This window comes from Rhincodon typus, chromosome 17 (genome assembly GCF_021869965.1).
Source record: "Rhincodon typus isolate 14 chromosome 17, sRhiTyp1.1, whole genome shotgun sequence".
In the NCBI taxonomy this organism is placed as follows: domain Eukaryota; kingdom Metazoa; phylum Chordata; class Chondrichthyes; order Orectolobiformes; family Rhincodontidae; genus Rhincodon; species Rhincodon typus.
Window position 1 is genome coordinate 17350064 of NC_063348.1, and position 16782 is coordinate 17366845.

Sequence of the window (16782 nt, forward strand, 5' to 3'; positions counted from 1 at the left end):
TCCTCTGATGCTGCTTGGCCTGCTGTGTTCATCCAGCTCTACACCTTGTTATCTCAGATTTTCCAGCATCTGCAGTTCCTACTATCTCTGATACATTTAAGTAGATGACTGGTTGTAGTACCTTTCCACATCTGGATATCGCATGACTGTCAGGAGCCACCTCACCAAGGGAAAAGGTGCACCCTCACCAGCCACAAATGGAGTCTGAATGTCGGCTTGAAGTGGTATGACACATGGGACTCTTGCGGTGAAGGACTCGTGATAGCTGCCAAGGAACTCAATGCAGACTTGCAAGATCAGTTGCATTCAACACATGAAATCCTTTTCTGTTGCTGAATCTGGTTGGTACTCTAATGAAAATGATGAGCTGCTGGACCTGGGGGAATCCATTGCCAGGAAAACAGGCCAATGTCCTCTGTGTGGCTGGATCCATTTGTCACACTTGCAATAAATCTCTGTGGGAAACTACTACTGGGGCCATAAGGCTGTCGACCTGCAACTTCACTTTCAAGGAACTATGCACCTGCACCCTTAGGTCTCTTTGTTTGGTAACGTTCCCCAGGACCCTACCATTAATTGTAGAAGCCTGGTTTGCCTTACCAAACGCACCACCTCAAATATATCTAACTTAAAACTCCATTTGCCACTCCTTGGCCCATCTGATCAAGGTCCCGTTGTATACTGAGATAATCTTCTTCACTGTCCACTACACCAGCTATTTTGATGTCATCTGCAAACTTACTAACCATTCCTCTGATATTCACATCCACATCATTTATATAAATGACGAAACACAGTGGACCCAGCACCGGTCCTTATGGCACATCGGTCTCCATCTGAAAAGCAACCCTCCTCCACCCTCCTACCTTTGAAACAATTTGTATCAAATTGGCAAGCTCCCTCCCATGCGATCTAACCTTACTAATCAGTCTACCAGGCAGAACTTTGTCGAACACCTTGCTGAGATCCATATAGGTAACATCAACCACACTACCTTCCATCAATCTTCTTTGTCACCTCTTCAAAAAACTCAATCAAGTTAGTGAAACACAGTTTCCCGTGCACAAAGCCATGTTGACTATCCCTAATCATTCTTTGTCTTTCCACATACATGCAAAATCAGAATCCCTTCCAACAACTTACCCACCACTGACGTAAGGCTCACCTGTCTACAGATTCCTGGCTTTTCCTTACAGCCTCTCTTAAATAGTGGCACAACATTAGCCAACCTCCAGACTTCCAGCACCTCACCTGTGGCTGTCAATGATACAAATTACTCAGCAAGGGGCACAGCAATCTCTTCCCTAGCTTCCCAGAAAGTTCAGGGAAACACCTGATCAGGTCCCAAGGATTTATCTTTATGCATTATAAGACCTTCAACACCTACTTTTCTGTAATATGGACACTTTCAAGACATTACTATTTATTTCCCCAGGTTTCCTAGCTCCCATGTCCTTTCCTACAGTAAATACTGATGTGAAATATTTGTTTAATATTGACCCATCTCCTGCGATTCCACACATGTTGATCTTTAAGGGGCCCTATTCTCTCCCTAGTTACTCTTTTGATGTTAATATACTTACAGAATCTGTTTGGATTCTCCTTAACTGTACTTGCCAAAACTATCTCATGTCCCCTTTTTTGTCCTCCTGATTTCTCTCATAAGTATACTTCTACTGCTCTTATACTCCTGTAGGAATTCACTTGATCTCAGCTGTCTATTGCTGATACATCCCTTCTTCTTTTTCTTGACCGGTGCCTTAATTTCTCTAGTCATTCAGCATTCCCTACATTTACAAGCTTTGCCCTTCATACTATTAGGAAAATACTGTCTCTGAACTCTCGTTATCTCATTTTTAAAGGCCTCCCACTTCCTAACTGTCCATTTACCAGTGAATAACCTCCCTGAATCAACTTTCTATGTTCCTGTCCAGTACTGTCAAAATTGGCCTTCCTCCAATTTAGAACTTTAACTCTTTGATCTGTTCTATCCTTTTCCATAACTATTTTAAAACTAATAAAGTTATGACCACTTGCCCCAAAGTGCTCCCCCACTGATATCTCAGTCACTTGCCCTGCCTTATTTCCCAAGAGAAGGCCAAATATTCCTCCTTCTCTCGTAGATACACCTATTGAATAAGAAAATGTCCTTGTACACAATAATTCCTCCCCATCCAAGCCCAGTCTAATTTTGGAAAGTTAACATCCCCTACCACTACAACCCTATTATTCTTACATATATCTGAGATCTCCTTACATATTTGCTTCTCAATTTACCACTGACTCTTAGTTGAACAGGCCTTAGGAATGTGTAGGAAATGCAGAGGTCTTTAGTCCTCTATGCCATTTCCTCTAGATAGGTGACGCATAGGGTTGCTGCAGGCTCAGGATGTCCTAGACATTGTTGTGGAACTATGTCAGACCCTGAAGCAGGCCTTGCAACACAAAGGAGTGGGTGGCCATGCGACCCTAAGAACCATCAAGATGACAGCTGTGCCGAACGTGTGTGCATCTGGTACCGTCCAAGAAGCCATTGTGTGGGATCTCACCTGTATAGGATCGCTCTGTCTTTGACACACAAATGAATTAATTCTAATACCATTACAATTTGCACCAGATCACATCACTTCCATCTCATTTCCCCAAGACAAGGTTAATGCTGTAGCTTCTGCAGTTGGCTTTAGCAACATAGTTGGCTTCACCAAGCCCTGGTACAATAGAATGTATGTTATGACTGTATGAGAGGGCCGTTCATAACCCATATGAGTTCATTAATAAAAAATGATTCCATTCAATCAATATGCAAACCATCTGTGACCGTCAGTACCACATCTTAAAATCTACAGCAGGTACCCTGGGAGCTTCCAAGGTGCCTACACCCTTGACAACTTTCATGTTCCTGCTGCATTTCAAGGGGCAGATATCTTTTGAAGATGGCTATTTAGGCAAATAGGCTCCTGAAAATGAGGTTTCACTTCATGGATTGGTCTAGATGGACCTAATGCAATGTGTTGCATAATCCTAGCATGTTGTGCTGGGAGCTGAAGAGCTGGAACAGCGGGAGTAGTCTTCCAAGGAGGAAAATGAGTACACTGCACAGGAGGGGCATTGTTGTGGGTCTGGAACCACACGTAGGCCAGACCAAGCAAGGGTTCCTTCCCTAAAGGAATGAATGAAATGAACTGGATAGATTTTTGTAACAATCAACAGTGATTTAACGACACCATTACTGAGATTAGCTTTATATTCCCGATTTAATAATTGAATCAGCTACTATGGTGGGATATGAACCCATGTATGCAGAACATTAGTCTAAACCTCTGAATTACTAGTCCTGCGACATTGTTACCACACCATAACCTCCTGTTAAATTAAGACAATTAAAATGCAAAAAGCTAACAACATTATTTTGGTTTGACCTCAATTTAAAAAAAACTGAATTGTCTGTTTATTAGCTGAACTGTCACACTAATATAGTCTGCTGATTACACCCAGCAATTTTACATCAGTACAGGCTGAGTAAATATGGGGTTCACTCCAACAATTTATTTTAATGTCCACCAGGCATTTACGTTCTGATATATGTTTAAAGAATTGTTCACAATGGATATTTAAGGACAATACTCCACAGATTTATCTTCATGTTTGGCAGAGTTTTACTATGTTTGATACTCTTCTTGATATTAACAAAGAATCAACAAAAAATAAATACCTTGATGAATTCAATCTGTTTCTCTGAATTTTGCAGCCATGGTAAATTTTTTAACAATTCTTCCGCAGTTGGAGGTTGTATGGAAGGGGGAAATTTCAGAAGACGCTTCATCTTTACTTCAATCATCTATTTCCCAAAATTAACAAGGAATAAAAATTTAGTCAAAATTCATATAGAATGGCAACTGTATAAACGTATTGCTTTTCACATTGTATACTGCCTGGGAAATAAAAGTGCCATGACAGTGGTAATTCTTCAAAGTTAGTTGCTATTCAATAAGTTAAGCCAGTATCAAAATTACATTTGTGACTGGTCAACATAGCAAAGATCTTTATAGATGGATAAACTGCAACTCTGGGTTTTTATGGGTAATGAGCTAGTCTGCAGTAACTAATAGTTTTCATAAAACTTTAAAAATTAATTGTCATGATACTACAGTTACAACATGGAATCAAATGTCATCAGGCATTTATTCTAACATCTCATTCATATTCAACGGGTGTCATGAATGACAAAAATAAGTACTGGAGAAATTATAGAAATAATTGATGACACAGTAAAGACTTATGAATGACTTTGAAAATGGAGACAGATATAATAGCAAAATGCTGAGGCAGAAAACTCCGGAATAGAGATTCAGTGGATGAAGACTGATACCAGAAAAGAGACACAAGTTGCTGAATGTGACAAGCTCAAATATTCTTCTTTACTTCATACAGGATATTTACAAATATCTAGGTTTCAAATACAATCTGCTCCATCTTTAATAAACTTCAACCTGGAACCAAGGGTTTATAGAACACTGACTGATTTAATGGCATTTTGATGATCGGCTCAACTGAGATTAAATTAGTGATAGATATAAATGTAGTTTATTTAATATTTTAAAGGTTACCAATTAACTGCTGCATTTAGATACTGAGTAATAAGCAACTGTAAATTCCTAATGATTTACTGTTGCACAGGGAAGACATCATTCTTGGGCTAGTATCTCTATGTGTTCAGCAACATACGTCTGCCGAGAGATTATTGTTAAACATGGGCAAAGGTCACTTGTGTGTTGTCTGTTTGCATTTACATTGCTAAAAGTGACACTCTTACCAAATACATTAAAATTACTTAAAATTGTTGTCATGCTCCTGAAAATTGTGACTTTAAATGAAACTTGGGTTCCTATAGGAATTAATGTTAAACTAGAGTTAGGTTCTGTATGGTCTTCCTTATCAGAAAAGTATCAAAATATTATACACTGCAAGTTGAGGTATTTTATATCATTAAATTCCTACATTGTGAAATGAAATAATATACAAAATAAATGTGAAAAATATATAAATACATTAAAAAATCCAAAACCTGAGCTTCATGGCAGAAACTAAACTAAATTTAAAAGTGCTTTTCTATAAAAATTCCAGTTGTGAAAGCACAAGTCCTGATGCTGCAGAAGCATTGGGGCTGTTCACTTATTTCTTGTTTCTGGAATCAAGTTGCTTCAAATAATTTTCTATCTTAAAGCATCTTACTCACACGAGCATAACTCTCGGTGGTTGTCATGCAAGGTAAACTGGCCCCTACTCTATTCCATAAGAATATCAGTTTCTGACATTATCTCAAATTCGCTGTTTCACTGGTGGCATGGCAACTTTTTCAATGTTCTGTTTGGTCAGCGTTGCAACAATGTGGTTGCTGACACTGAGAACAGCACCAGCCATACGAAAGGAACTTCACTACCATTGGGCTTTTGTAAAATGCTGCATCTCAATTTCAACCTGACCCATTTATCCATTGAGGAAAAATTCCAAAGAAGATTAAAGGTTCCTGATTCACAACTGTTTGTTTCAAAGCTCAATTAATACTGTAATTGTACAACTTCAGGGACTGAATGCAATAGCTGGGCAAGTGGTCTATTTTGAAGCTGGCCTTGCAGAGTTGCAAGTTAGAGATTGGACAAGAGGATGGGCTGCAAGTCATGCAGAAAACAATGTAAAATAAATTTCACTGTGTTCAACATGATTACAGACCCTACTAACTTAGTTCCGTTTGATAGCACTGTTGATGACATCTTCTGTCACACTACTGATTCAGCCCATCTTGTCCACACCAGCCCTCCAAAGAGCATCTCAGACAGACCCGTCCCCAACCCCTGCATTTCCCATGGCTAATTTACATAGCCTGCACATCACTGGACACTATGGGCAATCCACCTAACCTGCATATCTTTGGACTGTGAGAGAAAACCGGAGCACCCAGTGGAAATCCACGCAGACACGGGGAGACTGTGCAAACTCCACTCTGACTGTTGCCCCAAAACTGGAATCGGACCAGGTCCCTGGTGCAGTGAGGCAGCAGTGCTAACCACTGAGCCACTGTACCTCGCCAGGTCAGTCAACTCAGCTCCAGGGCAATTCAATAGGAGTTCCTTATGGTATTGTCTTTAGCTTAACCACCTTCAACTGCTTCATCGATGAGCTTCCCTCCAATATAATGTCGAAAGTGGGGATGTTTGCTGATGATTGTGTAATGTTCAGCACCATACATGAATCCTCAGATAATGAGTCACTTCATGTCCAAATGCAGCAGGAGCTGGACAGTATCCAGGATTGGGCTGACAAGTGGCAAGTAACATTTGCACCACACAAGAACCGAGCAATGACCATTTTCAACAAGAGAGAAATTAAGTATCCTCCTTTGATATTCACTGGCATTCCCATCATTGAATTTTCTCCAATCAACATCCTGATGGTTACAATGGACCAAATGTAGGCTCCCGAGGCAGAATATGAGGTGCTGCTCCTCCAGTTTGAGGGTGGCATAATTGTGACACTGGAGGAGGCCCAGGAAGGACATGTTACCCAGGGAGTGGGAGGGGGAGTTAAAATGTTTTGTAACCGCCCAGTGGCCTGAATGTGGATTTTACCAGTTTCAAAATCTCCCACCCCGGCCTCATCCCATGACCAACCCTCCCTCTCATCCCTGCTCCTTGACCTGACTCAACCAGTCCATCTTCTCGCGCATCTACTGCCACTCCCACCTCACTGACCAAACCCAACCACTGCCTACATGCACTCACCTATCATCATCCCACCTACCTTTCCCAGCCCCACCCCTCCTCTCTCTATTTATTTCTGAGCTCCCCTCCCCCTCCCCATTTCTGAAGAAGGGTCCCAAACCGAAACGTCAGCTTTCCTGTTCTTCTGATGCTGCCTGGCCTGCTGTGTTCTTCTTCAATGTTGCATTTCATTTGTGATTTTGAGGGGGCGTTTAGTAGTACTCATACCACAGTTACAATATCACCATATATTTGTGCCACAAGTTTGCAATGTATACACCTGAAATAAGGTGTAGCATTTCAGAGCTCTTTATACAGGTATTTCATGGCTCTCTTTCTGGAAGACCTCCATGTCCCACAGTATCATGGTCAAGGTTAAAGCCTCATCTGTGTTGGCTCTGACTCTCAGGAATCATAACTCAGATAAGGTATTTTGATTCTGATATTCTTCACAATGGTTTGTTGCACCATCCTGAACAGATCTGAGCAGGTGTTATTGTCACTGTTGCAGGTGTTATTGTCACAGATAAAAACAGTGCAGACAAACTGAGCAGATTCGAAGGCGTCAGCAAGTCCAGGAACAGCATGTCCAACGGCTGACAAATAGCCTGCACGTGGAGAAACTGCAGCAGAAGATCACCCAGGATGTAGAGAAAGTTTAAAAAGCCAAGAGTGTACTGACTTTGCTCCTTTCCTCCAGATGATTGAAGCACAGTGATGAGGTCAGTGTTACAGCCCCCAAGTAGTGGAATTCTTCATCACTGGCTTCCTGCAGGTGCAATGTGCTATTGACTGCATACATGTTGTGTTGACAGCACCATACTGTAACATGGCTAAATCCATTAACAGGAAAGGATTCCATTCCTTCAATGTCCAACTCATCTGTAAGCGTAGCTACATCTTAAAGATCTGCAACAGGAATCCTGGAAGCTGCTATCATAGGGTTGAATACCATGCAAGGATGGCTACGGGGAGATGAGGGTTACCCCCTCCAAGCATGACTGATGATCCTTTTAGGGACCCCTCACTGAGGCAGAGCGCAGATATAACGCAATCCACTCTTTATTCAGGACCATCAGGGGATAGATATGAGTGCTTCTCAAGGTGGGGTTCTGATGCTTGGATCAATTTGGAGGTGCCTTAAAATATACTCCAGATAGTGTATGCAGCATAATCGTGGCATGTTGTGCTCTGCACCACTACTGTAGGCAAAGCAGGGATGTCATAGATGCTGAAGAGCTGACAGAACAGCACCAGCCTTCAAAGGAAAAAAGTTAAGACAGTCACCAGTAGAAATATCACTTGCACTATGACACAGGTTGCAGAATCAGTTGCAAAAAGCCAGGCAGCTCTTAAGTGACATCCACATTTGAAAGAGATAACAAGGTGTAGAGCTGCATGAACACAGCAGGCCAAGCAGCATCAGAGGAGCAAGAAAGCTGACGTTTTGGGCCTAGACCCTTCTTCAGAAAAAAAAGGTATAAAACAAAGATAAAGCAGACCCAAAAGGGTCTTGTGGTGCAGTGGTGGAGTCCCTATCCCTCGACCAGGAGGCCTAGGTTCATGTCCCACCTGCTCCAAAGGTGTGTAATAACACCCCTGAAACAGGTTGATTAAAAAAAAAAGCAGACTCAATTTACGAGTGGTGCTAGTGGTTAAAAAAAATGGACAAAGAAGTCATGGTGATTTTCATGGTGGGAAGATTGCTCAGTTGTGCGTAATAGCACTTCAGCGTACAGAAAAAAATGAAGCAGAATCAAAAGATCAAGGTGATGCAGTAGTAGTGTCCCTATCTCTGAGCCAGGAGACATAGGTGAGGTCCTGTCTGCTTCATAGGCATGTAATAACAATCCTAAACAGGTTGATTAGAAAATAGCTACAGCACAATGTATCCCAAAACATTTGCATAGGAGACTAAAGGCTAACAGTAAACATTGAAAGGCAAAATCGTAAATTAGTAACAATGACAACAAAATCAGTTTAGCTAATTTTTTTTTTAAATAAAGCAAACCCAAAAGAGCCCCTGTGGTGCAATGGTAGTGTCTCTGCCTCTAAGCCAGGAGACATGGGTTCAGGTCCTATCTGCTCCAAAGGTGTGTAATAATATCTCTAAATAGGCTAATTAGAAAATATTTTTTAAAAATTAAGGACGTCTTGTGGTGCAGTAGTAGTGTCTAGTACTGAGCCAGGAGACGCAGGTTCAAGTCCTACCTGCTCTAGAGGTGTGTAATAACATCTCTCAACAGGTTGATTTTAAAAAGAAAGCAGACCAAAAAGGGCTTTCACGTTGCAGTGGTGGTCTTCCTACCCAAGAGGCCTTCTTTCAAGCCCCACTTGCCCACAGGTCTGTAAAAACGTATCTGAGCAGGTTGATTAAAATAGCATAAGGCAGACCCAAGGGATGCTTATGATGCAGTAGCAGTCTCCCTGCCTCTCTGCCAGGAGACCCGAGTTCAAGCCCAACCTGCTCCAGAGGTGTGTAATAACATATCTCAGCAGGTTGATTAAAACAACATAAAGCAGACCCATGAGGTGCTAATGGTGCGGTGGTGGTCTCCTTACCTCTCAGCCACAGTTCAAGCCCCACCTGTTCCAGAGGTGTATAATAACATCTCTGCACAGGATGATTAGAAAATATCATAAAAAACTGTCTGTCCTGAGCTGGGACTAGTCTATGTACACCTCGAGTAGTGGTATTCAACAATAAACAAAGTTTCTTTCCCGTCAGTTCTGAGTTATTATGGTAACTAACTTTCTGGAGATTTCTAAAAGGTTGATGAAGGCAATGTGGTTGACATGGTGCATGGGAATTTCCAAAACCTGCTTTACAGATTGCCACATAATAGGTTTGTGAGAAAATTTATAGTTCATGAATAAAAAGGACAGTAGCAATAGACACAAAAATGGCTGACGAGTATGAAGTAGAAAATAACAATTAACAGGTATCTTTGGCACATTTGAGTTCCCCAGAGATCATGATTCGGACACTTAATTTTCCTGATACATATAAATGATTTGGATTTTGGCGCGGAGAGACAATTTCAATGTTTGCTGATGATTTAAAACTTTGGAACATTGTAAACTCTGAGGAGAACAGTGCAGAATTTTAGAAGGTTATTGACAAAGTAGTACAGTGGCCAGATGGCTGGCAGATGAATTTCAATGTAGAAAAGTATGAGGTGATATGTTTTTGAAGAAAGGACATAGAAAGACAGTATTAAATAAAGGGTACTATTCTAAAGGGTGAGCAGGAGTAGGGACAGTAGTCTATGAGCTGAGTGGCTGGCCCTATGCGCAAAGTTTCCTTGCAGCAGCATTTTGACACTGGTTGCCAACGCACTCAGAAGTGAAGCTACAGGTGCAAAAGCGTCCTGTAAATGAATCAGAGATGTGCCAGGAGAATTCTAAGAAATGTCAAGTTTCAGAGGTCAGTGTCTCAGGATGTAGGATGTGTGCAGTCAATGTCCTGAAGTGTGTCCTGAAATGTAGGTGCCAGGTCTCCATGACAGAGGTGCAGAGGAGCAAACAGTGACCTGGAGTCACAAGTTACCTGCTCAGACTTCCATGCCGAGAATTTTTGGTGTCAATCTTGCTTGCAGTGTGTAGTAGAATAAGAGGGTCCATATCAATGAGGTAAGATCTGCAGTTAATAAGCATGAAAATATGCCATAATCCCTGTTAATAGGCATCTTGCCACTACTTAGCGAGATACTAAGGTGTAGAGCTGGATGAACACAGCAGGCCAAGCAGCATCAGAGGAGTAGGAAAGCTTATGTTTTGGGTCTGGACCTTTTTCAGTACTATCTCTGAATCACTACTTAGCGAGAATCTTTTTTCGCCTGGGACTCTGCTGGAAAACGCAACTTGTTGCTCCTAATGTTGAGGAAGGCATCAATGGACTTCTCACACGATTCTCCTAGATTTCCGTCCATGGCACACATGGTTCAGACCCCTGTTAACATTCTGCCCAGAGGGACTGAAATAGTGGAGGATCAGAATAAGAACACATCTGTGATAGGGTGGAAGGCAGAAAAGATTAAATAGCAAAATGTTTTACACTAAAATGCCAAATGGCAGTAACAAATGGTGTGATGATCGTTCTGTTTTAGAGGTAAGCTTGCATTTACATGGGAAACAATGTGTGTTCTTGTAACCATGTATATTTGTTGTATAAACTATTCAATGTCAGTTCTATCTTGTTATCTAAATTAGCATTCACTTGATAATTCTATTTGAATTATTTCGATTTTGGTTGGTTTGTTGCAGAAGAAGTTTAAAAATTTAAAATTTTCTTCATCAGTTTTCTTTCCATTGGCATTATGTGAATCCCTCTCTTAAAATACGGTCATTCTCTCTGAGAATTGTTTACATTGGAGAGTAAATAAAAGAAAAGCTGTGTCAAGAGGAGGCAGGAATGGAAGAATTATGAACAGCTATCACCTGAAAGCCAAAGAATAAACAAAAGGAGAGAAAAAAATTAAACACAGCAAAATAAAGGGAAGCAAAAGGAGACAAAGGATTTGCTCTAAAATTATCGAATATAATGTTAAGTATGGAAATCCAAAATGTGCTATTCTAGACACGAGATGCTCTTCTTTGGGTTTATCTTGAGCTTAGTTAGAACACTGTAGGAAGCTGAAAACAGTGGACTCACTGACAACAAGGTAGCAAACTAAAATGGCACTGACTAGAAGCTAGGGTCCACTTTCAGAAAGAACAGAGGTATTCCTCAAAGTAGTCACCTAATCTGCTTTTGTATCCTGAAAACAGAGGAGACTGCATTGTGATTAGCAAATTATCTTATACTAAATTGAAAGAAGTAAAAATAATACCTTTCCAACTGGGAAGGAAGTTTTGGACATTGGACAATTGTGTAGGAGAAATTGGAGTTGCAGTTTCTGCATTTGCAATGTGGGATAACTGAACAATGAATCAATGTGGCACAAAGTGATCGGCCATTTCAGAATGCTGACAGGAAAAGGGGAAAATGTATTTGGTGGTGAAACCATCCAGCAGGTGGTGGAAATTGTTGAGGATGATCAATTGAACGTAGTGTAATGTAGGTTTGTAATGTATTGTTCTTGGAACCTTGCATTCGAATGTGGAGAAAAAATAGATGAGTTTTCAGTTCTGTAAAGTTTTGTGACTTGCTCTTTAACAAAAGTCAGAACGTCATTTCGAGCAGTGAACTAAAGACAGTTTTTCTAAGAAAGCATATGACTTTGATTAAATGACTAAAATGGTTACCTGCGAAGTTAATTGCTAAATATTTACAAAACTGAGTTTATAATACAGAAACAAATGGTGAGAGACCACTAGAGGATTGCGTTCAGAAGAAGTTCCCAAGCAGAAGGGCAGTTTTTAGGATCCAGGTTGAAGACTTTAGACTGTGAAAATTTAGTTTATAAAAGTCTTTAAGCTGTGTGAGTTGGCAGAAATCGCTGAACTGCCATAATTGGAAAAGCGTAGCCATTTGTCAGAGCTGGATAGAAATCTTCAAATCATCAGAGTTGTAAAACATATTTACGACAGGAGAAACTCTTCACTGGGATTGAGTGACTGTAAAACATTTTGCTGGAAAAAGCATTGAATTTTTTTTTGCTGTTTATATTGAGATTTTTCTAAATTGTCATACAACTTCTCCATTCTTTCTTTTACATAATAGACTTGTATGTTAGTTTGTTTAAAGAACATTGCCAGACACATGTGATTACGATCAATGACCACCATGGTAACGAAAATGTTAAAATAAAATTTGTGATCTATCAATCTGAGATCTTATTTTTCTAGTATTACAATCAGTTAGGATCATAACGATGGAGATTAAATGGCCCAAAAAACTGATTCGTGGCGACAAGTCAAAGGGTGTAATTCTGGGACAGGCAAAGGTATGGTGGAAGGTAACAAAGTTCTGGGAAGATGTGAAACGGTGAAAGCAAAATGTGTGAATTGGGGTGGGCCCAGCCAAGGACCGTGCCAACCATACTGGAGGCAAATTTCTGACTGAAGAAAATGAAGACATTTCAGAAACATCAGCCTGGAGGATTGCCTTAAAGGAAACGTGTTGTCATAGCCACTCATCTTTTCCTCTCTTTCTCTTTTAGCATTCTAATGTGTCTCCATGCAATATGTTCATCTTTTTACTGTTCACACACATTTTGTTTCTTTATCTTTCCCTGTATTACTCCCTTTGGCTTTGCATCATGTATCAATAGTTTTGCCATTTAATCTCCCCTACTTCTTACTTTATCAGACCTTCCTTTTTTACTCATTTCTCTCCCTTAAATTATTTACAACCTACTACATTTCTACTTTTCTCATGATCTGATGAAAAGTTACTCTGTTTATCTTTTGATAGATGCAGCCAGATTTACTGAATATTTCCAGCATTTCTGCTTTTATTCCAGGTTTCTAGAAGTTACATTATGCTTCAATAGAGGATATACTTTAGCAAAGGTTATTGCAAAAAATTTGCTTACTGATATAAAATGGTAGATCATAAGCTATCAGTACCGTTTCTAATTTTAATGCTTCTGCATCATCAAGAAGACCTCCAGCCATTAAAGCATGAATTGTGTCCCGGGCACTGTTAAGCACAGTTCGGACTGCTTGTCTGGTCTTTACTGATATTGCTATCTCTGGGTGGTCACGTTGCAAAAGACCTAAACAAATAACAAAACTATTATTTGCAGAGAGTTTTACAAAACTTGTAGCCTTTAGTAAGGAAGATTTGTACTTATACTGTGTCTTTCATTGTCTCGAGAATGTCAACAAATACACTTTACAGTGAACAAAGTACATTGTTATTCATTGTAATATAGGAAGCATGGCAGCCAGTTTGCACAAAACAAGCTTAGAACAGCAGCAAATTGATGACTAATTGATATTTTCTTTAGTGATGTTGGGTGACAGTTAAATATTGGCTAGAACACTATAAATAAATGTGCTTTCCAAATAGTCTGAAAATTCTGCCACAGAATCTTCTATATCTACCTGAAAGACAGGCCTCAGTTTAATATCTCATCCAAAAACAGCACCTGCCTCAATAGTACACTATTGTGTCAGCTTACGTTTGTGTACTCAAACCTTTGTAGTGAAACTGATATCCAAAACCTCCTCACTCAAAGACAAGAGAGCTGACAACTGAGACACAGCTTACATCATCACATTGGTACATCTAATCTTTCACATTTGGAATGCTATATCACAAAATGCACTGCAGAACAATAATTTAAAAACTGAATTTGATTGAAGTAGAATTATGATATTTAATGAGTTCCCTGATTGGGGCTGTTAATCTGGTCCATTTGGAGTGCCCTAGATGACATGTAAAGACAGGAATATCAGACATCCAAACCAGCTGTAGGTGGATTTTCCAGGTTGAGCAATCTCCTGGATACCAGATTCTGCACACTGGCAGCAACTACATTGGCTTACCAGCCTGGATCCTGAAGAAAATTTTAACCGTTCAGCCGAAGCTTGGCTTTGTTTTGGGGTTTTGCTGTGGGCTGATTGAGAGTCCTTCTGTTCAGGAGATGTCCGGAGTGCGGCTATGCAACTGCCTTCACTCAAGTGATGTTCGCCAAGGTCAATCGGACTGGTGAGGCTGTCCACTTCCTTTGGAACACCCTGCAACTCATATACTCCACTTGCTGCATTTTCCAATGATAAAACCAGCTGTAATGCCTGTTTGAACCCAGCTGTGATTCAGTTAGTAGGTGATTTTGTACGGTTACATCATTAATCCCACATGTCAAACTGTCTCTCAGCAACTCATTAAAAGTTAAACCAAAGTCACATGCCTCTGCCAGTCATCTTAACCACATTAAAAATCCCAATATAGATTCCCCTGGTTCTCGAATTGCCGAGTAAAACTGATAGCGTCTCAGAATTAGAGGAGAATTGGGGTCATAATATTCCTTAAATAAATCCATCAACTCTTGAACGGTTTTCATATCTGGTGCCTCACGGAAAATTGGGCTCCTAATAACCAAAAAGATGGGGCCACAAGCTGTCAGGAGAATTACTCTTTGCTTTTCATCTGCCCCAATGTCACTTACCTGGACAAAAACACATTCTTTCCACATTCTGGGCCCAGTCTTCGACGGCAGGATCAAATGAGTCAAGCATCCCAAATAATGGCACTATGCCAGATATGTTTACCCCAACTCAAAGGCAACTGTCGCGACCAAATTTCTTTAAGAGCATGCTTTTCTTTCATTGCCACTGAAATATCTCCACAGAGGCCAGTTTCCTATCACCAAGTTACTCTTTATTTACACATGGAGAGTCCTTGACACTGATCCAGCTCACTCAGAGTCAGAGTGAACAGGATGTCTGACATTCCTGTCCTTATATGTCAGCTTGGGGTCCCTGAATGAACCAGATTAACAGCCCCAATCAGAGAACTCATATTCTTTCAGGTCCACCTAGCTGACCTTGTTACAATTACTACAAATTCTGTTACTCTACATCCATCCCCAAGACATTATTTCCTTTACATTTACATCCTAAACACCAACCCTGAAAGGTGCAGACTTTACAGTGTTAGTGGTGCTTTGACCAACCTCCATAACGTGCTAATGAATTCAGTACTCATACTTCTTTCACTGTGAGTATTCCTTTTCTGAATGGTTGTTGATCATTCTTATTCCTCTTCTCAGAAACAGTTCCAAATTTCCACTAATTTCTTATTCAATGGTTTCAATTCATTATAATTTATCACTGTAATCCTATAGTCTGTTTCAACTATATATAATCTTATTTGTGGTGTTTTTGCTCTAACTCTTCTTTCTCTGTGTTGATCTCTTACTCATATTCTTTCTCTTGACATTCACTTCGTCTTTTACTGAAGTTGTCCCCTTGCTGCTCCTCACATTGGTTCAACTCAGATGTGGTCATTATCAGTGATGTTAGGTTGTAACTTCTGAGGCAAAGGTGGAAGTTATGATCTCAATCTCCTCCCCATCAGTGATTCTGATGGCGATAATCCATTCTGTAGTGATGGGAATTGATAACTGAGTCGGGCAAGGTTTAAATTCTGTTCTTCGTCAGTAATGCTTCTAATACTTGTACTCCGTGGCCAGCTTCTCAATTTGCTTGAAAAGAGATGAATTAGTTAACATGAATGAAATCATATCCATGTGTGAAACGCTTACTCTGCTGATTTGCAAACTATGGACCATAGTCTAAAATCTAGACTGTGTAGTTACTTTATTACTATCTTTGCTGCAATTCTACAGAGCGTTGGTGAGATCAAATCTGGAATATTGTGTGCAGTTTTGGTCTCCTTATGTGAGGATGCTCTAGCTATGGAATACAATGAAGATTGACTTGACTGATTCTTGGGATGGCAGCTCTGACATACGAAGAGAGACTGGATCATGGACTATATTCAGTAGACTTTAGAAGAAAGGATGGGAATGAGAAGCAAGGATCACAGTTGCAAGTTAGACAGTAAGCCATTTTGGACTGAGATGAGGTACAATTTCTTCACCCAGAGAGTGCTGAGCTTGTTGAATTCTCTGCCACAGAAAGTGGTTGAAGCCCAAACATTGAATGTTTTCAAGAAGCAGTTATATATAGTTTTTAGGGCTACAGGAATCAAAGGGTTGGATGATCAGCATGAACATATTGAATGGCAAAGCATGCTCAAAGGGCCAAGGGGCCCATTCTTGCTCTATTTCATATGTTTCTATACTGTGCAGCTGCTTGACTTCAATCTATCTTGAGGAATGATCTATAACAGTGATGAAGACTTTCCCTTTGAATTTGAATAAATCCATACATAAGTGATCTCATGTCCTTGATAGAACAGATGAAAGTAATGGTGCTTTTTTTCCCTTTGAGGTTGTACAGGACATTAGTGTTCTGGAATACTGTGTCCAGTTATAGGAAGGATATTATTAAGAGAAGAGTGTTCAGAAAAGATTTACCAGGATGTTGCCGAGTATGGAAGGTTTGAGTTATAAAGAAAGGCTGGATAGGCTGGGACATTTTATACTGGAGGGTAGGAGGTTGTGAG

General features: G+C 40.2%; 1 protein-coding gene across 1 annotated transcript in view; it reads right to left on the reverse strand.

Annotated features, from left to right (window-relative positions):
• The window catches only part of LOC109916184 (sodium/hydrogen exchanger 10-like), a 317378-nt gene that overhangs the window by 84873 nt on the left and 215723 nt on the right, over positions 1-16782 (reverse strand). Inside the window, exons 19-20 of the mRNA XM_048607303.1 lie at positions 13272-13420; positions 3713-3838 (exon numbers count right to left, since the gene is read on the reverse strand). Of these exons, the coding sequence (XP_048463260.1) occupies positions 3713-3838; positions 13272-13420 (275 nt within the window). The remainder of the gene's footprint in view (positions 1-3712; positions 3839-13271; positions 13421-16782) is intronic.